The sequence below is a fragment of the Camelus ferus genome, chromosome 16, assembly GCF_009834535.1.
Source record: "Camelus ferus isolate YT-003-E chromosome 16, BCGSAC_Cfer_1.0, whole genome shotgun sequence".
In the NCBI taxonomy this organism is placed as follows: Eukaryota; Metazoa; Chordata; class Mammalia; order Artiodactyla; family Camelidae; genus Camelus; species Camelus ferus.
Genome location: NC_045711.1, coordinates 49,116,589 through 49,140,385, shown reverse-complemented (window position 1 = coordinate 49,140,385; position 23,797 = coordinate 49,116,589). Strand labels below are relative to the sequence as shown.

The 23,797-nt window shown below is 54.3% G+C and overlaps 1 protein-coding gene and 1 long non-coding RNA gene across 5 annotated transcripts; one reads left to right on the top strand and one right to left on the bottom strand.

The window, feature by feature from the left end:
• Nucleotides 1-5,984: 5,984 nt before the first annotated feature.
• On the bottom strand, nucleotides 5,985-16,267 carry IGFBP4 (insulin like growth factor binding protein 4). Its single transcript, XM_006188881.3, has 4 exons — nucleotides 15,616-16,267; nucleotides 8,717-8,874; nucleotides 7,883-8,017; nucleotides 5,985-7,294 (listed from the first exon to the last, which is right to left on the bottom strand). The coding sequence occupies exons 1-4, from the start codon at nucleotides 16,181-16,183 to the stop codon at nucleotides 7,160-7,162; spliced, it is 996 nt and encodes a 331-aa protein (XP_006188943.2). The 5' UTR covers nucleotides 16,184-16,267; the 3' UTR covers nucleotides 5,985-7,159.
• On the top strand, nucleotides 14,409-22,084 carry LOC106730141. Of its 4 annotated transcripts, none has more exons than XR_004311861.1 (5): nucleotides 14,409-14,800; nucleotides 14,953-15,057; nucleotides 15,367-15,492; nucleotides 17,465-17,733; nucleotides 20,192-22,084. It is a non-coding gene; the product is annotated as an uncharacterized LOC106730141 (long non-coding RNA). The 4 variants fall into 4 exon arrangements; XR_004311863.1 differs by having other exon boundaries at nucleotides 17,402-17,733; nucleotides 21,800-22,084; XR_004311860.1 differs by having other exon boundaries at nucleotides 17,402-17,733.
• Nucleotides 22,085-23,797: the final 1,713 nt, after the last annotated feature.

Here is a 23,797-nt window from a genome sequence, read left to right as displayed (position 1 = left end):
GTGTGGTCTTCCCCCACCCTACCTCACCTCCTGTCCTAGAACCTTGGGAACTGCTTCTTGGTGGCCTCTACTCCCACCCCACCCCACCCCACCCCCACACTTCCCCATCACCCCTGCCTGCCCTCTACTTTGGATTTGGCTGACCCTCCCTTCCTCTGCGGTGCCGAGTCCCCCACAAGGCCATCATCTGCAGAGAACACACCGAAGGCTGGCCCTTCCCCCACCTGAAGGGCGGGCTCCCCTCATTCCAGCCCCAAGAATGCCCCTAAGCTGGGGTTTACAAGGTCTGTTTGCATTTTAAAGGCAACCTCCCCCGCCCCACCCCACCCCCCAAAAGAAAACTTTTCAAGACTTTTAAGGTTCGTTTACATTTCAATATAAACCCATCTGGGCCTGATGCCTGGGATTTGGAACTCACCAGCCCCTAAATTCAAAATCCCTTTGGGGGAAGGTTTTTGTCTGGACCATAGCCCCCACCTCGTTGCACGGGGCTGGACCTGCCCAGGGGCTTTTGGAAGTGGGGGTGGTCACAGACCCTGGGAGCCCGGTTCTGGGCTGGCCCGGCCTGACCCCTCACAAGGCTGGCGATCAGGCCAGGGTCACCGAGCAGTCACATGTCACTTTGAATGAGAAGCCTTGAACTGAGGCTGAGAAATGAAGTTGGGAAACAGCTCGGCCAAAGGCAATTGGACTTCTTTTTTTTCTTATGTGTTTTTTTGGGAAAAAAAACTCTATTGTCCAACGAACCTTCCATGATGCTGGAAAATTGAATTTATTTCTTGAGTGGTCTGGTCCAATTTCCCCTGGGTGGGGACAAGGCTGGGCTCCCCTCCCTGCTGCTTCAACTTAGAAGCTTCTGGCTCTGCTCAGAGACCAAGACCTGGAAGGGAGGCAGGGACCCTGAGCCCTGGGCCTGCCAGGCAGCAGCACCCCTCCTCCCCCAAATCTGTCCTTATTTGAGAAGCCTCCATTCCAACCCCTGCTGTTGGGGAAGCTTTTTCTGGAGATTCAAGTTTCTTTGTTCTCACTACTGCAGCAACCTAGGTTGTCCGCCGCCCACCACAGCTCTCCATGTGCCCCTCTGTGTCCTCCAGGTCCCCACCTCAGTCTCTCTAGGACAAGCCAGTAGGGGTACAGCTGTAAAGCATTTGTGCTAGTCACCAGGCTGGCGGGGCAGCCATCTGCAGCCGGGTAGCTGGCAGGCCTGCAATGACTGGAACCCTGGGCCTCAGCCCGACCCGGCCCTCCCACCCCTAACCCCCAGGGCAGGAACCTCTCTGTCCACCAAGGCTGAGGAGGCCAAGGGTGAGGGGAGTGAACTTGAGGCCACTCCAGGAGTCAGGGGACAGGAAGAGTTAGCCCCTGTTTGGCAACCTGCAGCTCAGCTGCACGTCATGGATACTGGAGGGCCGGGGTTGGGGGGTGCTGCTCCCAGAGGACGCGGTCGTAAGTTCGAGGGCTGCCAGCTCAAGCCTCCAGGAGAGGCTTGTCCTCAGCTGGCCATCTTACCTGCCATCTGTGGGTAAAAGAAAAGTTCCCAGACTACTAGCCTGGAGAGGAGAGAGAAGGAAAGGACTCTGTTTCCCAGCCCCAGTGGAAAGGACCCCCTCTCACTTCCACTTCCCCTCAGTCCATGCCCCCCCACTCCCGGGGAAGGACGTTGAGTGAGTGGACTCGGCTGAGACGGGCCTCCGGCCAGAGCAGGCCCATCTGGTTCCAATCAGGAGAACTGGTTCCCGGACCGTAGAGGGCACATGGGGGAGGGAGACTGGAACCTCACAACCTCACTGTGCACCCCAGCACCCCTCCCCAGGGTGTGGGACCCTTTTGTCTCCCAGAGGGGCCTCACACACAGCCACAGGAAGACTAGGTGAGGCAGGGAAGTTTTAGGGGGACTGGACCACCTTTTCCTACCCAGTAGTCTAACCATACACCCCAGACCTCTGCCCATGGTTAGATGACCAGACCACAGGGGAGAGAAGAAACTGCAGGAGAGAAGGGGCCTGGAGGGAGGAGAAAGGGCTGCAAACACAGAGAGTCGAAGCAAGGGAAGGCCCTACAAACCATCAGTCCCAGCTGGATCTTATTACAAATGGGGTCAGAGGTCTTGAGAAGGAAGTCGAATAGAACCACCTACTGAACTGGGCCCTAGGCCCTATTCTTGCCTTCTGCCCACTGGTCTTCACAGGAATTCTATAGATAGAAATGAGCATCCCCGTTTGACAGACGGGATAACTGAGGCTCACCGGAGTAAAAGGTTTTACCTGCCCAACCTCACCCAGGGGGTTAAGCAACCAGGTCTGTCTGAGACAGAGTCTGGGTACCAGGCTGCCCTCTACAAAGTCAAGGCTGCCTTGGCAGCCCTTCCCTGCTGTCTCCAGACTTGGACCAGGTGGGAGTTCAGTTCTGGAGGAATCTACCCTCCCCGACCAGGGCCTGCTCTAGTTTCCCAAACCTCGCCCGCCCAGCTCCAGCCTCTGTCTCCAGGCCCAGAGTGAAAGGGTGAAACAGACTCCCTGGTCGTGGCTTGGGGCCAGGGTTCTAATCCTGGCTCTGAGTGACGCTGGCACCTGAGCCTCAACTTCCCCATCGATAAAATGGACCGAGTTATCTGAAACTGAGTTGGACAGTCTGATTTCCTTCCTCACCCTCCATTCCTGTCATCCTGAACAAACCTAGAGGCTTCCCCTTGGCTTAGTTGGTCTTCAGAAGGTTCTGACCTCAATTTCAGAATTTAGAGTCAGCATGGCGGCCAAGAGAACAAGGGGACCCAGCCAGCCATAGAAGCTGCTAATCTCCATCTCTCCCTGAGGGGACTTCACTGCTGCCTCCACTGAAAGTAATTTGTCATGCCCTGAATTAAGTGATTCCAACAAAGGTTTAATTTCAGTTTAATGGCTCTGTTTTTATGTGTAATTAAATACCATTGCATGGCAAAAATATGTTGTTTGCACTTTAGAGGCTGGGTAAGGGCCCAGGAGCCAATCCCACCCGGTTTCCACTCGGGCTCCACCAGCCCCTCCCCTAGCCTGGCTGGAATTGTCCAGACCTTGGAGGAGGGGGCTGGGGATCTGGGGAAGGGAGGGGGGCAGGGAGGGGAGAGGTGGTCCTGGTGGTGCCTGCTCACTCATTAGAGTATGTTTCTAATTATCTACAGCACCCCCACTTCTACACCCCCAACCCTCCCCAGCTTCCAGGATCCCAGAGTGGACAGGTTACTCTGACAGTGAGGATCTAATTAGACCCATGGCTGACTGGCATGGTGTCCACTACTTCCTGCTCGGGGCATGCATGTGCCCAAAAGTCTGCTGCACTGTCCCTCCTCCCCTTTGACTATGCTTCCTCCCCTTTGACCCTCTCCCCTGACTCACAAAGTGCCCCTGTCCTCCTCTCTTCCCTATGACAACCCGAGATCCCAGCTGCCAGCCTGCCTCCCAGCTCCATCCAACCACATCATCTTGACTTTCTCTTTCTAGGTCAGAAGTGACATGGCCATAGGGGTCTGGAATGCAGGGGGAGTTTCTCCAGTTAGGAATGTTTCAGGGTCATTTACCACACAGCCATATCCCCTCCCCAGGAAAGGGGGGCCAAGCAGGAGCCCCAAGTCCGGCATGCCTCATAACATTCCTGGAGTAACTTAGCAGTGGAATCTGGCCCAGAGGACAGAGGGGTTGGGACAAGCAGCCTTTTCCTGGAAGGAGCTGAAGGAATGGCCATGTCTGGAACCTCAGGGCCCAGATAGAAGGGGCTAGGAGGATTGGCCAGCACTCCAGAGATTCCCCCACCTGAATCCAATATAGGAGTCAATCCACGTCTCCATTTTTTTTTTTTTTTCGTCTCTATCCCACCTTGCCTTCTTGACAGTGGAAAACCCAGCCCCCAATCCTCAGCCGACATCAGGTCTTGATCTCCACTAATAAGCTGGGGAATGGAAAACAAATGCTTGAAGCATATCAGCACCAATGGGCTAGGGGACCCCCTCCACCCCCTGCTCCAAACCACAGTAGGGGGAATGACATTTCTTGGGGAGGCAGGGCAGAGCACTCAAGGACTTTGGTTTTAAGTTATTCCAGGTATGGTGGCCCCACCAGGACACAAGAGTTGGGTCCTTGCCACCTCCTCCCTTCTACCTCTGCCAGGATGCCGATGCCCAAGGCAATTCCAGTGACCATTCAAGGGGATTTGGGAGGACCTGGGTGCAAAGCAGACCAGCAATTCCTCTCTAGAGCCTGGTTCTCCCCACCGTGACACTGCCCAGGACAGTTCACTTCCTCTGGCCTGCCAGTGGTAGAGGGTGTCCACATGGACTTGGAGCTGCTTTTGTTTCCTTCTTTTTTGACAACTCAGACCTGGCTCCCAGATCATGGAGGCAAGCCCCAGGGGTGGAGAGGGGGCGTTTCTGTGGGATGTGGGATTCTTGCTCCCAAAGTGCACATCCTCTAGTCTCTGATGCCAGACCGCTCCCCACAGACCCTGCAGTGAGGACATCTAATGAGCGGGAAGTCACTCATTCACAGCCAGGAGGGAAATACATATGTACTCTGTGAATTTCATTCTTCTCCTCTCATCCCACACATGCACACTCAGATCCACACAGCCCACACAGACACACCACACAAACATGCACCACATCCACACACACCCAGACCAGGGACACAAGCCCTGTAAAAGCCCATCATCTCACTCACAGTTCAGATATCACTTTGCCATATGCACACACTATAAATACAAATATATCACAAAGGCACATCCCAGGTCACACGTGCAGCTCCTCCCACAGCAGACCCAGCTTTTTTTTTCCCAACTCCAAAGGCCCATGAGGCAAAAAAAAAAAAAAAGGACCTCTTCCCACCCATTCCAAAAATGCAAGGGTAGAACATTGGAAGGGGGAACTGGAGATGAGTGGGGAATTTGAAGAGATGCCTCTCAGCAAGAGATACTCTCTCTACACTTGGCTTAGGAACCTAAAACTTAATCATCAGCCTACACTCACCTCCTCCCCCAGCCTGCCTCGGATTCGGCCCCAGAAGCAGAGGGCTCTGTGGACCAAGGGATGGTCACTTTGTTGTTTATCTCCTGCAGCTGCAAGATGCCACCACTGAGGTGGAGCTACAGAGATAAGGATGGCAGCCCCAGACTCAGGAATCACACTGCACAGGTGCCAGTACATCAAGGACCAGTGAAATCGAGAGGCCTGGGAGCCCCTTAGGAGCCAGGGAGGGGCTAGGTATCCAGGAGACAGTGGGACTGGAGGGAGCTCCCCCAGAGTGCCGCAGACTCCATGCAGTCCCCAGGCTGTCCGTGACCTCCTGGGAAGGGGCCCCATCCAAGAAGTCACACACACACACACACACACACACACACACACACACACACACACACACACGCACATACACAACAGAGGTTGAGGGCGGGTGAGGAGTGAGCACTGGGAGATGATCAGGAATCTAGTCGCACCAATTCTGGGGCTGGTGCTGACAGCCCACAGCCTGGGGAGCCCAGGAGAGCAAGATCAAAGATGTCCCCACGCCCAAACCCCTCAGAATCAAATCTCAGCCCAACCCCGCAGTCAGGAATCTAGGCAGTCAGAGTTGTGGAATGTGTTGGAGAGCTTACCTTCTTTCCCCAGCTTCAGGGCAGTACCTCCCCACCAACTAAACTGATAAATCAAATCCAGACACAAACCCAATCCGCCTGATGCCCTAGGAAATGCCCCAGCTTCACACACCAGCGGATCCCAGAAATAGCTCTGGCCCAGCAGGTCTGTCCTTGCTCCCTCCCTCTCTTCAGAAGCCATGATTTGCCCACCAGGAGTCTGAACACAGACAGCACAGACTTTGGGTTCAGAGAAATCCCCTAGGAAGAGGCTGCAGGGAAGAGGAGGGTGAATTGGCTGACCCTTTGCAGTCCTTTACCAGGTCTCCCAACTCCCCGTGCATCCTTGTCCCTTAGTTGTAAATAAATCAACCAAACACCATCTTCTAGGGTTTTGTTTTTTTTTTTTTTTTTTTTGGTTTTGTTCTGTTTTGTTAAAAAAAAAAAAAAAAAAAAAAAAGACAAGACATCATGGCCAACTGGTAGGTTCCTAAGTCTCTTTCCATCCAGTCAAGCCAGAAAATGCCCAAGGGGTAAGGAAACATAGGGGAGGAAGGTCCAGGGAAGGAGGTGTGGGGAGAGAGACAGAGCCACAGGCAGTGAGCCACTGAAGGATGGAGTCAGCTTGGTGACTTCCTGGCTGTGACCACAAATGGGGGAAGAAGCAAGACCCCAGGTAAGTCCCTCACCTCCCAGCACGCGGTTCCTTTTCTCCATCAGGCACGTGAAGTCCGATTGTGCATTCTTTCCTCCTACTCTGACTGCTCAGAGGTGGGTCCCACGTCTTCAGCCCTCTGTCCTGCAGGACTTCCTCTGACCCTCTTCCCTCCACTGTGGCAGGGTCTCAGTTGCTAGGCAACCAAGCTGATGGTACAACACCCAACCCAAAGGTGGGCTTCTCTCTGCAGGTCCTGCCCCCTGGAGGGAACTGGGGAGGATGTGAAGGGGAGCCTGGCTGGCCGTAGCTTTGGGATTGGGTCTGAGTCTCCTAACTACTGAGTTACCTGCTACCCTACACCTTCTCTATGGCCTCCACCCTATGACTAGATTGAAAGGAGGGACAATGGTCAATGTCCCTGTCTACTCTCCTCCCCTGATAATGGGAATGGGACTCTTCTTGTCCCACAGACTTGTGCTCACCTTGTAGGAGGTGGCCCCATATGTCTAAATCAGAAGGAGACAGAATAGGAGCCCCCAGGGCTGAAAACTAGAGCTGGCAGGTAGTATGTGTCAAGAAATGTTTTCAGATGGCTGGATGAATGAATGAATGAATGAATGAATGAATCTAGGATTGATTTGGAAACACACCAGGGCTCCCTGTTGCCACTCACAGACCTCTGGGGCTATCTAAGCCCAGAGAGGACACCCCTAGGCTTTGGCTCACCCCAAAGGCACACTCATGCTCATAACACACACACACACACCACACACACACATACACTCGGAGGGAAACTTCTGGGCCAGAGACAGAGCCAGGACTCAGACCCAGGCTCCAGGTCAGCTCTGCAGCCGCCAGGGGAGGGGGCAGCAGGGGGCACTGAGCCCCCCCGCCTGCTGGCAGGGCTCACTCGCGGAAGCTGTCAGCCAGCTGGTGGCAGTCCAGCTCCCCCTTTGGCTCCAGGCCCCCCGGAAGCTTCACTCCCGTCTTCCGGTCCACACACCAGCATTTGCCGCGCTGCCCATCCAGGGCTGGGTGGCACTGCCAAGGCAAGGGTGTGAGAGGTCAGTTCTCAGGCAGCCAGCCCCAATCCCAGCCCAGCCCCCCAGTCAGACAGTTGCTCCAAGATGTCCTCTGAGGGCAGAGGCTTTCTTGAGTACGGGTCCTCTGAGCTCACTGGACTGCAGTAAACTTGGCCAAGAAGGAAAGGTCCAGAGAGTGTGGGGACATCCAGGGACAAGGAGAACAGCTCACAGGAATGGACGGCAGGGCATGAGGGTGTCGGGGGGCAGAGGTTGGCGGGAGTGCCAGGTCTGCATCACAGATGGTGAACACAGAGGTGATAGAAACAGCCCTGGATGGACAGGTACGATAACTGGCCCGTCATTTGCGTGCCCTGTGACTTTGGATCAGCCTCTTCCCTTTCCTGCCTCAGTTTCCTCATCTGCCAACAAATGAGTGGGCAAAATGAGCTGAGGTCCTGAGGCAGGTGGCAGGTTTGGGGAAGATCCATGAGGCGCGGTTTGGGATGGGGAGCCTCCCCCTTCCTGCGCCCCCCATCCTGGACATCCTGGACATCCTGGAGCCGAGGCCAGGACCAAGCCGGCAGAGATGGAGACAGAGACCCACCTGCTTGGGGTGGAAGTTGCCATTGCGGTCGCAGTTGGGGATGGGGATGATGTAGAGGTCCTCGTGGGTGCGGCTCTGGGAGGCGGCCAGCCGCTCCAGCGCCCGGTGCAGCTCACTCTGGCAGGAGCCCTGGGGCTGGAAAAGGGGGAAGAGGAAACTGCTCAGTAGAAGGCAGAGAGGCAGGACTGAAGGCTCTGAAAGGAGGGTTCAGACCTGGAGGTCAAGGAGGGGCTTGGGTTCAGGGCAGAGCAGAGGGACATTGAGAGAGGATCTTGAGTCAAAGAGCTTCTAAAAAGGAGGCATATGAAATGAAGGGATCTCGTGGGGAAAGGGAACCTATGGAGAAGGACAGGAAGGGGATGATTTCCACGCAGGAAGGATGGATGAAATCATTTAATTAACAGCTTGTAAGATCCAGGCACCGATCCATCAGAACCACCCATCAGAAAGGACATTAGCCAGACCCTGGAGCAGGGTCCCAGGGCTCCCTGCTACAGCCAGCATGAACCCTTTAGTTACCGAGAAGCTCTGGGGTGTGGGGATCCATGGGAAGGGCCAAGGAACATCAGGAGGCTCGAGGCCACCACTATTTCCCAACCAGTACAGAAGGGTCTCAGTATTTAACAATAACTTCAGCTGTCCCAGTGTCTAGAACTGATGAGCAGGAAAGCAATGTCTAGGATAGGAAGGAGGACTTTCTGGGTCCCGATGACGCGTGCTAGGTGCGTCCGGCACACAGCAGACATCCAAAGGATGTTCGCTGAATGGACATGATCCAGATCTGGTGGTGGTGGGTGGGCCTGTGCACATGCGCATTTGGTCAGAGGTCCTCACCACCGGCCGGGCTTCCTCCCGAGGCACCCCGATGACCTTCATCTTGCCCCCGCTGGTGCTCCGGTCTCGAATTTTGGCGAAGTGTTTCTGCAGGCACCTGCGGTCATGGGCACTGCAGGGGCTGAAGCTGTTGTTGGGGTGGTCACCCTCGTCCTTGTCTGCAGTCAGGTCAAGATGGGGAGAGGTCAGCACCGGGAAAGGACAAGGCCCCACATCAACCCAGCCTCCTGTCTGTTTTCTCCTTCCTGGGGAGTCTCCAGCTTGGTGCTGGGGAAGAGTTGGGGGGCCTGGTATTGGGAAGAAATGAAAGCAGCACCCAGGCTTCCCCCCCTACTCCCCTGGGTCTCCTCAGGAGAATATGCCTCTTGAGGTCCTTGACTTGTCCCTCACCCCACCCAGTCCAGCCCTCAGATGAGTCACCAGCTGCAGCTGCCCAGACAGCAGGAGGGTCCCCTGGGCCCTGCAGGGAGGTCTAAGGCAGGCAGGAGGGGGGACACCGGATCTTGTTCCTCTTCCATTCAGCTCTTCCTCCCATCCCCCTCTCTGTCTGCCCTTTCTTCCCATCTCCTTTCCTGCTCTTTTCAGCATCTGGCTGAGCCAGCCAGGGGATCCCCAGGGCTGTCGGCTCGGCTGACCCTCTTCCAAATGGCCAGAATCAAAGTTTCCATGAGTGATGAGAAATCTGGCCCAAGGACTCTCTCTATTGGCTGGACAGGAGGAAAGAAGTGGGAGTGAGTGTGTATGCCTGCATGTGACTGTGTGCCTGTGCGTATGTGACACTGTGTAGCCCCCAGGACCAAGAGAACACCCTCACACATCCTTTCAGACCCCCACCCCAAAGTCTCCCATCCTTAGACATCAGCCCCCATCCAGAGCGTATCTGCTGCTCAGAGCCGAGGCACTGGGGATCTGGAGATGGGGGTGGTGAAGCTGGACTGCCACCCTCTCCCTGAAGGTGGGCTCTTAAGGGCTTCTTAAGGGCTCTATCTGAACTCAAGAGAGATCTCATCCAGAAGTCCCAGAACTGCAACCACTGCTCCTCCATCCAGGCAGCCCAAACCAGAAGGCAGGGCTGAGCTGGAGAAAGAGGACGCAAGATCTCTCCACAGATCTGCGCCACCTCTGAAATGCTTGGGCTTGGCAGCTTGCTGCTGACCAGAGCGCAGAGCGCCCTGGCCAGCATTCCAGATGTTGGCAGCCAGACAGAAGGTTACATCTGGTTTGCGTCAGGATTTTTTTTTTCCTGAGGAGTTAGCAGGTTCCTCCATGTGTGGCAGCAGTCCCAGAGCTGCCTCTGGGTCAAATGGTATTTTTCTGGCCAAGCCAAAGTTAGTTGGGGAGTTAGTTCTCTTTTTATTTTCCTCATTGGGGGTGGGGGGTAAGGGGAAGCATGTGGATAAAGGGCAACCAGGCACAGAGGAATCTAGACCCCCAGAAAGTCTTCGTCAAGATTCAACGCCAAACATTATTTATAAAATTGAGTCACCAAGTATAGGAAGAGGTTTTGTCACGGGTGCAGGGCTGGCTTAGAAAAAAATAATCAGAGGGGAGGAATCAATGAAGCAGATAGATACAATCTCTCCTTCTGCATATTTAACAGCCCAAGAAGGACAGTCTGGAGGGGACTTCTGTCCCAAAAGATGACACCGGTTCCCGAAGGTCAACCAAGGAGAAGCCACTACAGCAAGCCCTCCCAGCTGGTGTGGGCAACAGAAGAAGAGGTGGATAAATTTCCGAAGACCAGGATTGTGCCAAGGGGGCCATGAGAAGATGGACCCTGCACCCTCAGCTATGAACCAGAGATCTGGGATCCAGGCTCTTCCCTGAAAACCCTCTCAAGGAAATTTCTGGCCAAGAAGACCCAGGCTGGCCAGTGACCACCACCCCCCCATACCACGTCTGCCTTGCACAAAGCCATGAGACTTGTGGATGAGGTCACAGCATTGCAGGGGTGTAGGCTGGAGCTGGGGATTAGAGAGAAAGGAAACAGAGGCCCTAAAAGAATTAGAGCCCAATGTGGGGACAACAGAGGCTGAGCTGAGCGGGGAACAGAGGGACCACAGTTCTACCGGGACAGGCCGGAAGGATTACAAGGACTCCTTTGCCACAACCCAGGACACTACCTTGAGGGCACCCCTCAACCCGGAGAGGTTTTGTTGTCTTTCCTTTGAGTTTGCTTTCTTTTCTAATGCACGGGGCTGCCTTAGGAGGTAGAGAGCTCCTGGCCCTGGCGGTGTGGTGCGGGGGGTGGCAGAGCCCTCAAGGACCCGGAGATCTGCAGCAGAAGTTTGACAACTCTCCAACATTGTGTTTCTATGGGTCAAAGTTCACAAATGACAGACAGGGGATGATGAAGGGATATTTGGAATGTTTATCCCTTAACTTCAGAAGTACCATTAAGGGGGACAACTGGGTCTGCTCACTGAAACCCGGGGTTACCTGGGGCTTAGGGCGAGCCTGGAAGGATGGTTCGTGTTCTTGTGTCGGCAGGGCCCCCCGTCACATGGGGGAGTGAGCTGGGGAAAGCCGAGCAGGCAGCCTGCCTGGCCTCCCCCTCCTTGATTTCCCCACCACCCAGCAGACTCATTACCAGCTCTTGTCTCAGCTTAGAGCAGAACACAGCAGACAGGGAGGGTGGCTCCGTACTTATCCTCACAGGGACATGGGCACACAGAGTCTGTCCATACCTGCCAGCTCAGACACGGGCTGGGACACAAGAATCACAAACATATACAAACAGTCACGTGTCCGGACACACACTTGTCCGCACGTGCACACCCACATGCACCCAGGCACTCTGACCCTGCCCTGGGCAGGACACAGACCCAGGGCTGAGCACACCGACTGCACCCGGGTGTTGACTTTCCACTTAATCTGTAACTTTTCCTTGCCCAGCCTTGTTTAACCAGCAGACTCAGGTCCCACCCCAAGATCCACCCCTAGGCACTAGGTTTGGGTGGGTGAGGGTCATAGCCTTGAGTCTCTAAAAAAATGTTTTCCTCTCTAAAACTGACTAAAGACTTGCTACTTCCCTGCTCATGTAGGACGTCCAGCTGGTACTGCTCACCCAGGTGGTACCCTCTAGAAAAACCCACTGAGCTTGAGCTGGAATCAGGCCTGACCTCCCTCCTCCAAAGGTCAGGCCTCCTGACCTCTGAAAGGCTTGTTTGGGAGGTGGAGCTTCACAGGCAGTCCAGGTCACCTCTTCACGCCCCATTGGAGTGAGGCCAATGACATCCAGCCACAGAGAAGGGGAAAACACCCAAAGAAGAGGCTTCACAGTTTGGGCACCAATGGCTGCAAAGTTCATGGTCAGAGCCAGAGGGTTTCTTCTTTCTTGCTGCTGGATTTCACCCCTATGATTTCGCCTCAATTCCAGCCCCGCCACCCACCCAAGACACCCAGGGTGAGGCTGGGAGGTAGGTGGGCCCAGCTACCCAGACATGATCTGGAGGGTCACCCACCTGACCTGCAAGAAAGACCTTTTCCTTCTTTCCCTGGACTCTGTCTGGAGAAGCCAAGACCACCCACGCCGGGTTCCAGACCTTTCTTTGAGGTCTAGCTCAATGGGTGTCTCCCTCACCCTTGTGCCATGCTGCTGGCTTCAGACTGAAAAGTCAGAGAAGGACAGCTGGGCCCCCGCTTCCTGGGTTTACAGCAGCAAAAGTCACCGAAGTCCGCTCTACCTCTCTCTGCTCCCCTGCATGTCCCCCAAAGTCCCAGCATCGGAGGAGTTAAGTTTCCACTTAAATCCATTCACCTTCCTCTACATCACCATCTTCATCACTGCCCCAATATTGAGCTCTTACTCCATGCCAGACACCCCAGCCCTGTGAGGTGGGTCCTACCATCAGCCCCTTTTTACAGATGAGGAAATGAAGTAGACCAGGGGGTTGGGGGGAGAAAAGACTTATCTCAGCAGCTACTATGTCTTTAAATGGAAAGACTCCTGATACCCGAGGCACCAATAATTCTGGCTTTGCCAAAACTAAAGGAAAAATGTGAAGCAGCCATGCTCCTCCTCCTTCCCCCTCCCCCCAGGCACAGAATTTCTGGGAAGGCCCTGTTCCCATGACATGACTGGATTCCCAGTACTGAAGTAGGGGGGACAATATTTGCTGTGTTGACTAAAAATTAACCCAGCCTGCCTGTTCCCTAACCCTGTCCCAGAGGGACCCAGGGCACAGCTTGGGAACTCCCCAGCCCAAAGGCTGACCTTCCCACTGTCCACTCCCCCAGATTCTGAGAGTCGAGGGTCAGGACACTGATGCAGAATCCTGGACTTCTGACGCACATGTCCCACCCCGCCCCCACCTCGAATGGCCTGAGCAGTGTTAATCCACAACCTTTTCTGGCTCAGAAAGCTGGGACGGGGGTCATGGAGGAGGGCAGGGGGTGGTGATGGGGGGAAGCCTGGAGATGGATGGGGGAGACCTGCCCCCGGAGCAAAGAGTAGGCAGCCAGACCATAGCAGGCCAAGGGAGGGGGCATGCCGAATGACTGCCCACCCCCAGTCACCTGCTGAAGCTCAGCCCCAAGAGGAAAAAGCAGGAAGAAGAGCCTGATTGATCCCTCTGCCAAACTACTCCCCACGCAAGAAGGCCTGAGCCTTGGGCCGTAGGACGGACAGTGGCCTATTGACAGTGGTGGGATAAAGAGAACAGCAGGGAGGGAGGCCAAACCACTGTGTCTCATCAGAGACCCTGCAGGACCACTGCACAACTCTAGGGTGCGCCTTTCACATGATGTAGTAAGGCCCAGGCCAGGGCAGGGGGTACTTCTGGGATGACTGGGAGGTAAGAGGGGATGAACAGCTTGCTGAGTAGGTACCTGGTTTCCCCAGGGTCCTCCAGGCCTCCCCTTTCCCTCTCCTGGTATCTGCCTATACTGCAAGGGTGGAGGCCAAGGCAAGGAGGGAAAGGGGAGGGGCGTTAGAGACCTGGACCCTGTAATTCGAAGGAGCCTAAAGCCTCCTTGGTGTGCACGATGTCCACCACATCACAATCACAAACTGTTCCTGCCACCCCCCCCCCAAAGCTCCTAGGGGAACAGAGTTTCTTCCACTACAGGATGGGGTGTTCCTACCCAGTCAGGGAAGAAGGGGTTCCCAAGACCGCCTGAGGGCTCTTCCGCCCCATGTCCAAGTTGGTGAGACAAGAGAATACCAGCCACCTTATCTGATGCCAGATTCCCCCTGGCCGGTGGAGGATGGAAATACAAAGGGGGGGGGGGGAGTGGATCCATTATACCTGGGGATCCCAAAGGCTCAGCCCTCATTCCCAGTCTGGTCTGGTCCCAGTATCCCTCCTGTCCCATGAGCACTGGCATCCCTACCCCAGAATCAGCGATTTACACCCCCAGGAACACCCCCCCTAAACCCCTGCTTCCCAGATGTGCCAGTGCCAGGCTGGCATTTCTCCTAGAATGTTTTTGCTGACCCATCTCTTGCTGCCCAGGGGCAGGAAGGGCAGAGAGGCCCGAGGCCCAGACCCCTGGGGTCCACCTCCTTCCTGTTTTCCCTGCATCCTGCTCTCCTCTGGCTAACAAGCTGCAGAGGATTGAGGAAGTGGAGCGGTCTGGGACCCAAGGCAGGAAGCTTGGGGCCTGAGTCCCAGCATCCGGACTGCAACAATGGAAGCTTCAAGCACCAGGAAAAGAGACAGACACAGACAGGGGCACAGGGAGAGCAAAACAGAGTTAGAGAGGGAACAGGAAACAGAGGCAGAGGTAGAGAAAGGCCACTAGATAGATTCCAAAAGTAACAGAGAAAGACAAGGACAAAGACCGAGAGAGAAACAGTGACGGAGACACGGAGAGGAAGAGCGACAGAAAGAGACTTCAGCAAAAGTGAGAGAAGCATGGCTGCAAGGAGAAAGAGGGGAAAAGAGAGAGAAAGAGAAAGACACTGATAATGGGCAGGAGATAGTGAGGAAAGGAGAATGTGAGAATGCTGTTCACTAGTGAAACCAGAGGTGGAGGGTCACAGCAGGAAAGGACAAAAGAGTAAGAGGAAGAAGAAAAGGGCTGAGAAAGAATTTAAGGAGAAACTGAAAGTCTCGCTGAGAAAAGGAAAAGAGAGACAGTGTAAGAATGAGTTTAGGGCAAAGGGCCTTCGAAACCTCTCTGTCTCTCTCTTTCTCTTTCCCCCACCCCCCTTCTCTACTCCCTATCCCGTTAGGTTTCTGCAGCTCTGGGCTGGGAGCCAAGACTTGTTTCTTTTCTGCCACTTTTAACAGCACCTGCCAGGAGAAAGGAGTAGGAAACCTGTGCCCCAGGACAGGAGCAGGTGCCCAGGCCTGGCAGAGAGACCCCTACCTTCCCAATGCCATCCAGAGAGCTAGGTGAGCCACTCTGATGCCCCTTACCACCAAAGTCCTTCTAATTTGCATGTCCCACTGCATCCCACCTCAATGTCAACAGGCCAAGCCCTGGCTTCTCAGACCCCTGGGGTTTCATCTGTGTCCAGGGAGAGGGGAGGTCTCCGGATCAGGAATAGAAAGCCCCCTTTCCCCCAGCACCATCATCCGCATCCTCCAGGTATCTGGCCCTAGACTGCTCCCTTGCAGGCAGCGGGAGAGACCAGGATCACTTGATTTTCCACTCTTGCACCATCAGCCAGGACTACCATTGAGATCTCTTTTCCCAAATAGGCATCATCGGGAGGTTGGAGATGGAGGGATTTGGCAGAGTCTTCCTTGATGGTGTCAACAGGCTGCTGGAGACTTGATAACAGTTTCCTTGGCTGACCCTGTCCGGTTCCAGTCGGGCCCTGCCAGGTATCTGCCTTCTGCTCAACTCATAGAGGCTTTTCAAGAGCTTTCTGGGCCAGCCCGAATGGGGAAGGGGCTTCTTGGAGGGGATCACCCCAGGGAGGGCGTGCCAGGGCAGGGGCACCTTACCAGAAGGCTGCAGGCTTTCCTGGATGGCTTCGATCTCTGCCAGCTCCATGCACAAGCCTTGCCCGTGCATCAGCGTGTGCAGGGGCTTCTCCACACCCCGGGGCGGATAGCAGCGCAGGCCGGAGCCGCAGCGGGGAGTGTACACCCCGCAGGGCATCCCCTTGCCCAGGGCGCAAGTGGCGCAACAGCCGCAGCCCGGCTCTCGCACCAGCTCCTCGCAGCCCACGGGGGGGCGGCAGCGCGCCAGCTTCTCCTCGGAGCAGGGCGGGCAGTGGATGGCTTCGTCGCCCAGGCTCGGCCCGGGCCCGGCGGCCAGCAGCAGCGCGGCCACGAGGCAGAGGGGCAGCATGACCCGGCGAGGACGGGGCGCAGGGCGCGGGCAGGGAGAGCGGGCGAGCGGGCGGGCAGCCGGGGACACACGGCGGCAGAGCCCGGCGCGCCTGGAGGACCCGACCCGGAGGGCGCGGGGAGACGGGGCGGCCCCGCTGGCGGCCAAGGACGGAGCGGAGGAAGTTAGCAAGCGGGCCGGAGGGGAGCGAGCCTGGCCGCCGAGGCGCTGCTGCCGCATCCTCGGCCCGGCCCGGGCGGCGGGCGGTGGGGGGGCAGGGGGCTGAGCGGCTGCCCGGGACCGGCTCCCCCGGACTTTATAGCGGCCCCTGGCCACACCCCCAGCGCCGTCCCAGAGGTGGGGGAGGGGAGAGAGGGGGAGAGGGAGACGCGGCTGTTAGGGGGAGGGGGCGCTGTCCTAAGTCGCCGCCGCCGCCTCCGCCGCTACAATATCTGAAAGTCCTTTTCTGCGGCAGAAGGAAGCCGCGCAGTTTGGAAGCCACGGCAGGCGCTGATTGCGCTTCTGAACCGGAGCCCGGCAGGGCAGAGAAGGACACGGGAAGGCTAAGGGGGCTGCTCCTTGGCCCCCTCCCTCGACCTTGCAGGATTTTTCCCCGACCCCATTGAGGCGGTCTGCAGTCCCCCGGCTGAGAGCGCGCCTCCTAGCCCGGACCCCCGGCTCCAGTGGATTCAGCCTCCCTGGCCAGGGTCCTTTCCACCTCACTCCAGGGCTTCCAGCCTCAATCGCTGGAGACCAAGTCCGGTGAGGTGCGGCAAGGGGGCTCATAAGGGCCTGATGGCCCTAAAAGGTTAATAGGCTCTCTTCCTATTTGTCCCTTCCCACCTTCTCCCCTGCCTCCTATCTCCCTAGGGCTCATTTTGGCCCTTGTCCGCTCTGCCTTACCCAGGATGGCATTGACAGAGCTCCCTCCTGGAGAGGGAGGATGCCAAGACGCTTTCTCCTTCCTGGATGTTTGCTTCTACTGCTCAGACCCACTCCCACAGGGAGATTGGCTGGGGATGTTGCCACTCTCAGTTTGCAAATTCTGCATTGCACAACTCCAGGGGGCACCATTTCTCTTGTAGCCCTTGTAGATTTGGAGAGCTGTTGCGACAGTTTTCCAGCTGATGGCACTCAAGGGTTTTGAGGAAGGGGTGCCTTTTTCTAATCCACCCAGTGTTGCTATTTGGGCAGCTCTCAGGGTTGGCTAGGCCCCCTGTGAGATCCCATTGTTGCCTCTGTCCCCCACCCTTTGCCTCAGTCCTGCTGGGATTGGAGGACGTTCTAGAGTAGCATTTGGAGCAGGGACCCATCTCCTAGTTTGTCTCTCAGGTCCCCCCAGGGTTCACCTATCCTCCCCCAACAAAGGTTTCTGCTCTCCCGGAACTGGTTTCAGGATAAGGTCACCTGTCCAGGCATAGTTGATGACCCATGATGGATTTTTTTTTCTTTGCCTAGAAAGCTGCAGGGGAGCCATGCTGAAGTGCAGATCAGAGACCCTCTTCCTGCTTCCTCTCCCAGGGCAGGGGTCTTTCAGTCTTACCTGGATTGGGCCCTCTCCTACTTTCTGCAAGTGCAAAGTGTCCAGGCAATAGGAGGAAGAGGAGCTGACAGCTGGGCCTGCAGGGACAGAACCAAAAGTTGCAAACTGACGGCACCTACTGGCAACCATCAAGACTGCAGAAGGGCTGGAGGGCTCCGGCCCAGACAAGATTCTGGGATTCTCTCCATGCCATCTCACAGATGAACTAGAGTCTCTTCTGCCCCATCTGCCTTGGAGAAGGGCAAAGGTAGGTTCCTCAAGTTCCTGGGGGAATCCCAGCCTGTCCCTGATTCAGAAACTGCTCCCCAGCCCTCTCCCCTCTCTTTCACCATCACTAGACCCACCAGTTCTGCCACCAAGTTACTGTGTAAACTTGGACCCCACCCCTTGGAGCCTGAGGTGGAGGTAGGCCATCTCCACCTATCCTACCTCTTTAAGCTCTTGTGAGAATAAAATGGGACCAGGAAGGATGATTCTGATCCCAATGCCAGAGTTGTCTCCTAGCCAGCATACCTGAGAGGGATAAGGGACTGGGACATGGAGGAAGGAGGGCAGAAGAAGCTGGACCAAAGCCAAGAGAAATACCAGGGGAGGAAGCATGAGTGCAGGTGAGTGTAGGAAATCTGGAAAGGTTTCCAAGGTGAGACAGATGCCCATATTCCTACCCCAGCACCCATCCCCCATCCATCCTCTGGTGCACCCCCATCACTGTCTGGGATAATTCCTAGGAGGCAGGAAAATGGACGTGAGGAGGCTTTCCAAGCACCTCCCCACCATTCATGCAACCACCTTTACTGAACACCTACTGTATGCAGGCTTTGTGCTACATACAACAGATTCAGACAGGGCTGAGAGCACTCTCCACGCCTGAGGGGCTCACTATCTAGTGAGGAGAGACATACATGAATAAAATAAGTGCAGGTCCCTGGGGGGTGTTTATATGGGGCACTCTGGGGACTCAGAGGCACATGTGGTCATTTCTACATCCAGGGCTTGGAGCAACTTCATGGAGGAAGTGACCCTTAGGCAAATGGTCTTCCATGTAGAGGAAAAGTCACAGGTATTAGCATCAGGCTGACCCGGATTCTATCCCAGCTTTGCCACCAGGCTCGCCAGGGAACCTGAAACAAGTTACTCTCTGAGTTTCACTGTCCTTACCTGGAAAATGGTAAGAAAGAAAGAAAGGTGGGGAGGTGAGAGAGAGAAAGAATGGCCCTGTGCAAAGTGCCTAGCACACAGTAGGCACCAAGTGTTTGCTCCTTTCTATCCCTCCTGGCTGGAAACTAAGTTCTCCACTTGGCTTGAGATCCCTTGGTGGCAAGATCTGTGTCTCCCCCAGCAGACTGAAAGCTCTCAGAGGACTGGGTTTAGTGTGTCACCCCTCCCCCCACCACCAGCTAGTGCCTGGGAGAGGCTGTATATAATGGGATTTGGAGTCACTGGACCTGGGTTTGAGTTGCAACACAGCCACTTAAGAGCTATGTGACCTCGGACACAGACTTAACGCCTTGAAGGCTCATTTTCATCCTCTGTTAAAAAAAAGAGAGAGAGAGAGAATAATTGGGCTTACCCCACAGGATGGTTGTAAGAGAAAGTGAGATAATGGACAAGAAAGGGCTTTGGAGGGGGGAGGGTACAGCTCAAAGTGATAGAGCACATGCTTAGGAAGCACAGGTCCTGGGTTCAATCCCCATTACCTCCTCTTTAAAAAAAAAGTAAATAAATAAACCTAATTACCTCCCCCATCTCCAAAAAAAAAAAAAAAAAAACCTGAGAAAGAGAGAAAGAAAGAAAGAAAGAAAGGGCTTTGGAATGGGACTAATGGGAAGCAGATGCTACGTATTGGTTTTTTGCACCTGACTGCTGCCTCCCTGAGGACTGGGAACCCCCCAGAATCAGAAACCTGGTCCTTCTTCCCTGCCATCCTTCCCAGTCCAGAGATCTACCACTAGAAAAAGAAACTCCTCCTTCTGTTCTGTATCCTTGTCTGTCCCTCACCTCCTGCCCCCACCCCAGGAAAGAGGGGAAGCCAGGAATATTCTCCTAATGAAGGGGTAAAAAGCCTCAGTCCCTCCAGCCTCTTCCACCCAACACCCTCACTGGCTTGTTACTTAGTGTCTCACTAGCTCCTTTGTTGGCTCAGTTTCAGATGTCTACTTGGCTGAGGCTGGGCTTCTTGGAGAATCAGTAAGAAAGAGAGCTTTATTCCCAGGGGAAAGACACAGTTCTGCCCTCAGGGAACCACCAATCTAATGGGCTTGCCCTCAGGAGCATCTCTTCTGATACAGTAGGCAAAAATACAGATAATAATGAAATTAACACTTAATGAGCACCGACCATATGCTGGACATATTTCCAGGGCTTCACTCATGTGCCCTTCACCACAACCTTATGAAGTAGGTACTATCATCATTCCCTTTTTTCTTCTTTTTTTTGGGGGGGGGTAAGTTAAGTTTATTTATTTATTTATTTTTGGAGGAAGTACTGGGGTATTGAACTCAGAACCTCTGCATACTAAGCATGCACTATACCCTTTGAGCTATATCCTCCCCCGAATCATCCCCTTTTTAAGATAGGGAAAGGGAGGCACAGAGAGCTATGTAACTTACTCAAGGTCACACAGCAAGTAAGTGGATGTGAACCCAGGCAGTCTGGCTCCAGAGTCTGTATGATTAACTGCTGTGTTTTACTGCCTTCCAAAACAGCTGTCAGAAGCACTCTAAACAAATGCTAACAGCAAAAGACTACAGCACAGAGTGCAAGATGGATGGAGTGGATTAGAGCAGACGTGGCATTGATAGGAATCTGGGCCCCAGGCCTCCGCATAACTTTGGCTTCCCAGCCCCTTCTCTGGCTGCCCTGGACTGCGCACTGTGCCCACACTGAATAGGGAGCTTGGCTTCCCTCCATGTCGGCTGTCTAGGTGCCAGGCGTGGCATCCTCCGCAGTCATCCCAAGTGTGGGCTGAGCAGTGGCATGTGAGTCCGGCTGCCTTCTTGCCCGCCAGGGCCCCACACTTGGAGAGACCAGATCCGGAGAGCCAGGATCTCCATCAGGACTCCACAGTGCAGAGGGAAGTCTGGTCCAGAGGACAGAGTCTGAGTCCTTCTTCAGGATGTGCAGCTCCAGAAGTGAAGATCGAGACAGGGGAGAGGGTGGGGAGAGGCGAGCCCATCTGCAGTGGGGCTGGCCAGGATCATTTCACATCTTCAGTCCATCCAGCTGTGCTCCTTGCCGGCTCTGTGGCCACTTCCCCTTCCTCAGCTCCAGTTTTACCAGCTATTCAGTGGGGGAAGGGAACTCATTGAATTGTGAAGCCAATTCCAGCTAGAGCACTGGAGGAATCTAGAACCTCTGGAGTCCTTGTCCCTGGTCCTCCGCCCAATGCTGGCATGACTTCCAACCTTCCAGAGTTGACACTGTTTCCAGGCCTATGGGCACCAGCAGAATCTCAAAGTCTGCAGAGACGAACCAAGTGAATGATATTGGGCTCTAGGAGAGCTCTGTCACCACCCAAAGAGGGGATGAGGCTCACCCAAGGACACACAGCTAGTAAGGAATCCAGCCGAGACTTAAGCCAAATACAGTTGCTGCCTACTACAGATTTGGCCCCCTGTACCATAGGCTCAGGACTCCAGGAAGGTGGAGGTGGGGGGAGAAAAAGAAGGTGCTACCTGGGAGAATCTATGCAGAGGGCACTTGCAAAAGAAGAGACACAGAAATGACTCAAGGCAGAGAGAAACAGATGTTAGCGTGGGAAAATCATTCTCCCTGCCTCCCCGACACCTGTGAAGTCAAAGAGCACGGTGTCTGCTTGCCAGGTGCCTCCTGGCCTGGCAGATCAGAAGCCCAGAATCAGAGCAGACCCTGTGTCCTTCTCCCAAGCTCCTTGGAGGGCCTCCAGGCCCTGTCTCCTACTCCCCTGGCCCTGGAGAACAGTGCTACCTACCCCAAAGAGATTCTACCCAGGGACTGCTGAACCCAGAGAGACCCCCCACAAAAGGGCTCTTGAATTAGATACCACGCAGAGGAGTCCTCAGATTTAGTAAAACCCCAGAGGGGACCTGGGTTCCAGAGAAATCCCAACACTCACACACACAGGGGCCCTTACTCCCCAGCTGCACGCCTCCCCTTCTCCCTACCAGCACGAGGAGCGCAAGATAGCTCTGGTCAGGCCTTCTGCTTAGTCCCAGACCTCTCTTCTGGCCCCATCATCCCACGCCCAGAGCCAGGATCTCTGGTCCCTCACATCAGGCTTCGTGCCTTGTCCTTTCTCTCCTCCCCACCCCACCCCTTTCTCTCCTTCCCCCCAGCCTTTCTCTTCTCCATACACAGGAGAACATCCTGGCCTGAGGGGCTTCCCAAGCTTGGTAACCAGACATGCCAGCATCACTGGGGAAAAGTGGGGAAGACCCCCCTCCCCCAGAAAAGTGAGTGGATCACAAGAGAGGAAGGGGAAGAGGAGTAACTCCTGTCTCCATTTCCTAATCTGAAAACTGGGAAGATAACTGCACCAAACTCAGAGGAATGTTATGAGAAGCTATACATAGTACAGGCTTCTGGTTATACTTCACTTGATAAATACATATGGAAAACCATCGTTGGATATTAGTACCTGTCCACCAGATCGGTAAAAATTTTAAATATCGACAACACCACAATCTGGAGTAAGGGGACTCTCCTGCAATGCTGGTAAGAAATCAAATTTGTATAACCCCTCGGGAGCAACCAACGATTCCACCCGGAGAATACAGCCAATAGAAGTGTCTCTGTGTGTGTATGTGGGTGTATTCCAAAACCCATGTATAAGAGTATTCATAGCAGCACCATTCAGCCAAACGCTGGCGTCAACAGTAGACTAGATAAATCTACAATTGAACAAACTATCACTACATCCAACAACGTAGATCTATCACCTATTGAACAGATTACTACTGTATGATTCTATTTCTATAAAAAACAGCCCAAACTAATCTATGGCTTTAGAAATTAGGATAGAGGTTACTTTGGGGAAGAAGGAAGGGGTCTTATGGGAAACAGGAAATGTTTATTATTTAGTTACATAGTGTAGTGAACATTCATTGAGCTAAACATTTGTTTGTTTGTTTGGTATGTAATGCTTTCTTTTTTTTTTTTTTAAGAAGAAACATTATTGTTTATTTTTTTAAAAGAGCGTTGGTTCTCAAGTCAGCCTGCCTGCACTAGATTCCTGGCAGTAGATAGACGGTAAGTTAGCTCACCTCTCTGCCTGAGTGTCCTCATCTTTCCTCTTAAGTGACTACTATATAGGGTGGCTATAATGATTAAATGAATGAATCTGTGTACAGTGCTTACAGTGGTGCCTGCTACTTATTAAGTGGCCAGTGAGTGTCAGCTATTAGCCATGACCAGCCAAGTGAGTGAGAGTAAGAGCCTGAAGCCAAAATGCCTGCACTGAATTCTGGATTTGCCATTTACTAGCTCTGTGGCTTTAGCCAAATGACATCTTCCCTCTTATCCTTAAATGCCCTCTGTCGTAAAAGAGGGGTAACCAGCCCAGCCTGATAGAGCCATGCAGGAACCTACAGAAATAATCCATGTAAAGCACTTTGCACGGTACCTGGCATAGATACATATTAGCCATGACTATTGGTTACCATGGCAACCCTATGAACCCATTTTATATGGGACTCCAGGTGGTAAAAAGACTGGCTTAAGGTCACATGCAACTAGATGTGATTTAAACCCATTTGTGTGATGATGGAGCTCCAACTGGTACATCCCAGCCTTGGAGAGTTTTTCCCAAGCCCCAGAAGAGTACCTTCTCCTCCTGCCAGCCTGCCCTTGTCAGGGCTCTGTGTGCCCAGAGGCTTTTGTGACTTCTCTGCCCACCCAGCTCTGGCACCGATCAGATGGTCTGGTGCTCCAGTCGGGGTGCTGGGGATGCAGCCCCGGCTGTAGGAGGAGAGGGTCTCAGAGAGAAGCCACAGTGCCAACCAGGATTTCCATGCCAGGGGCCTCTTCTGCCTCAGTCTCTGACTGTCCTTGTCCTGAGAGGTAGGGGTAGTCCTAAAGATGGCCAGTTAGGGCTGGAGGGAACTTGAGGGCAGAGGGAGAGAGCTGTGTGGACCCAGAAATAAGGTCCATCCTGTCGAGAGCCCCTCCTCCACATAACCCCAGCCTCCCCTCTTGAAATCTGCATTCCTCCCACACTCATACCCTCCTCCCTCACCGTTTCCAGAGGCTTGATATTTGAAGCCAAGAATCCTCAAGATCTGTGCAGTCTGTTCCTCACCCCAACCCAGTCATGACGATCTAAAGAGCAGCAGAGG

Excerpts from the sequence above, each read along its gene's own strand:
- IGFBP4 (XM_006188881.3), bottom strand. The coding sequence starts at position 16,183 with ATGCGGCAGCAGCGCCTCGGCGGCCAGGCTCGCTCCCCTCCGGCCCGC. Across the intron at positions 8,018-8,716 it reads GGGAGGAAGCCCGGCCGGTG|CCCCAGGGCTCCTGCCAGAG; the intron begins GTGAGGACCTCT and ends CCCCTTTTCCAG. Across the intron at positions 7,295-7,882 it reads GCAACTTCCACCCCAAGCAG|TGCCACCCAGCCCTGGATGG; the intron begins GTGGGTCTCTGT and ends TTGCCTTGGCAG.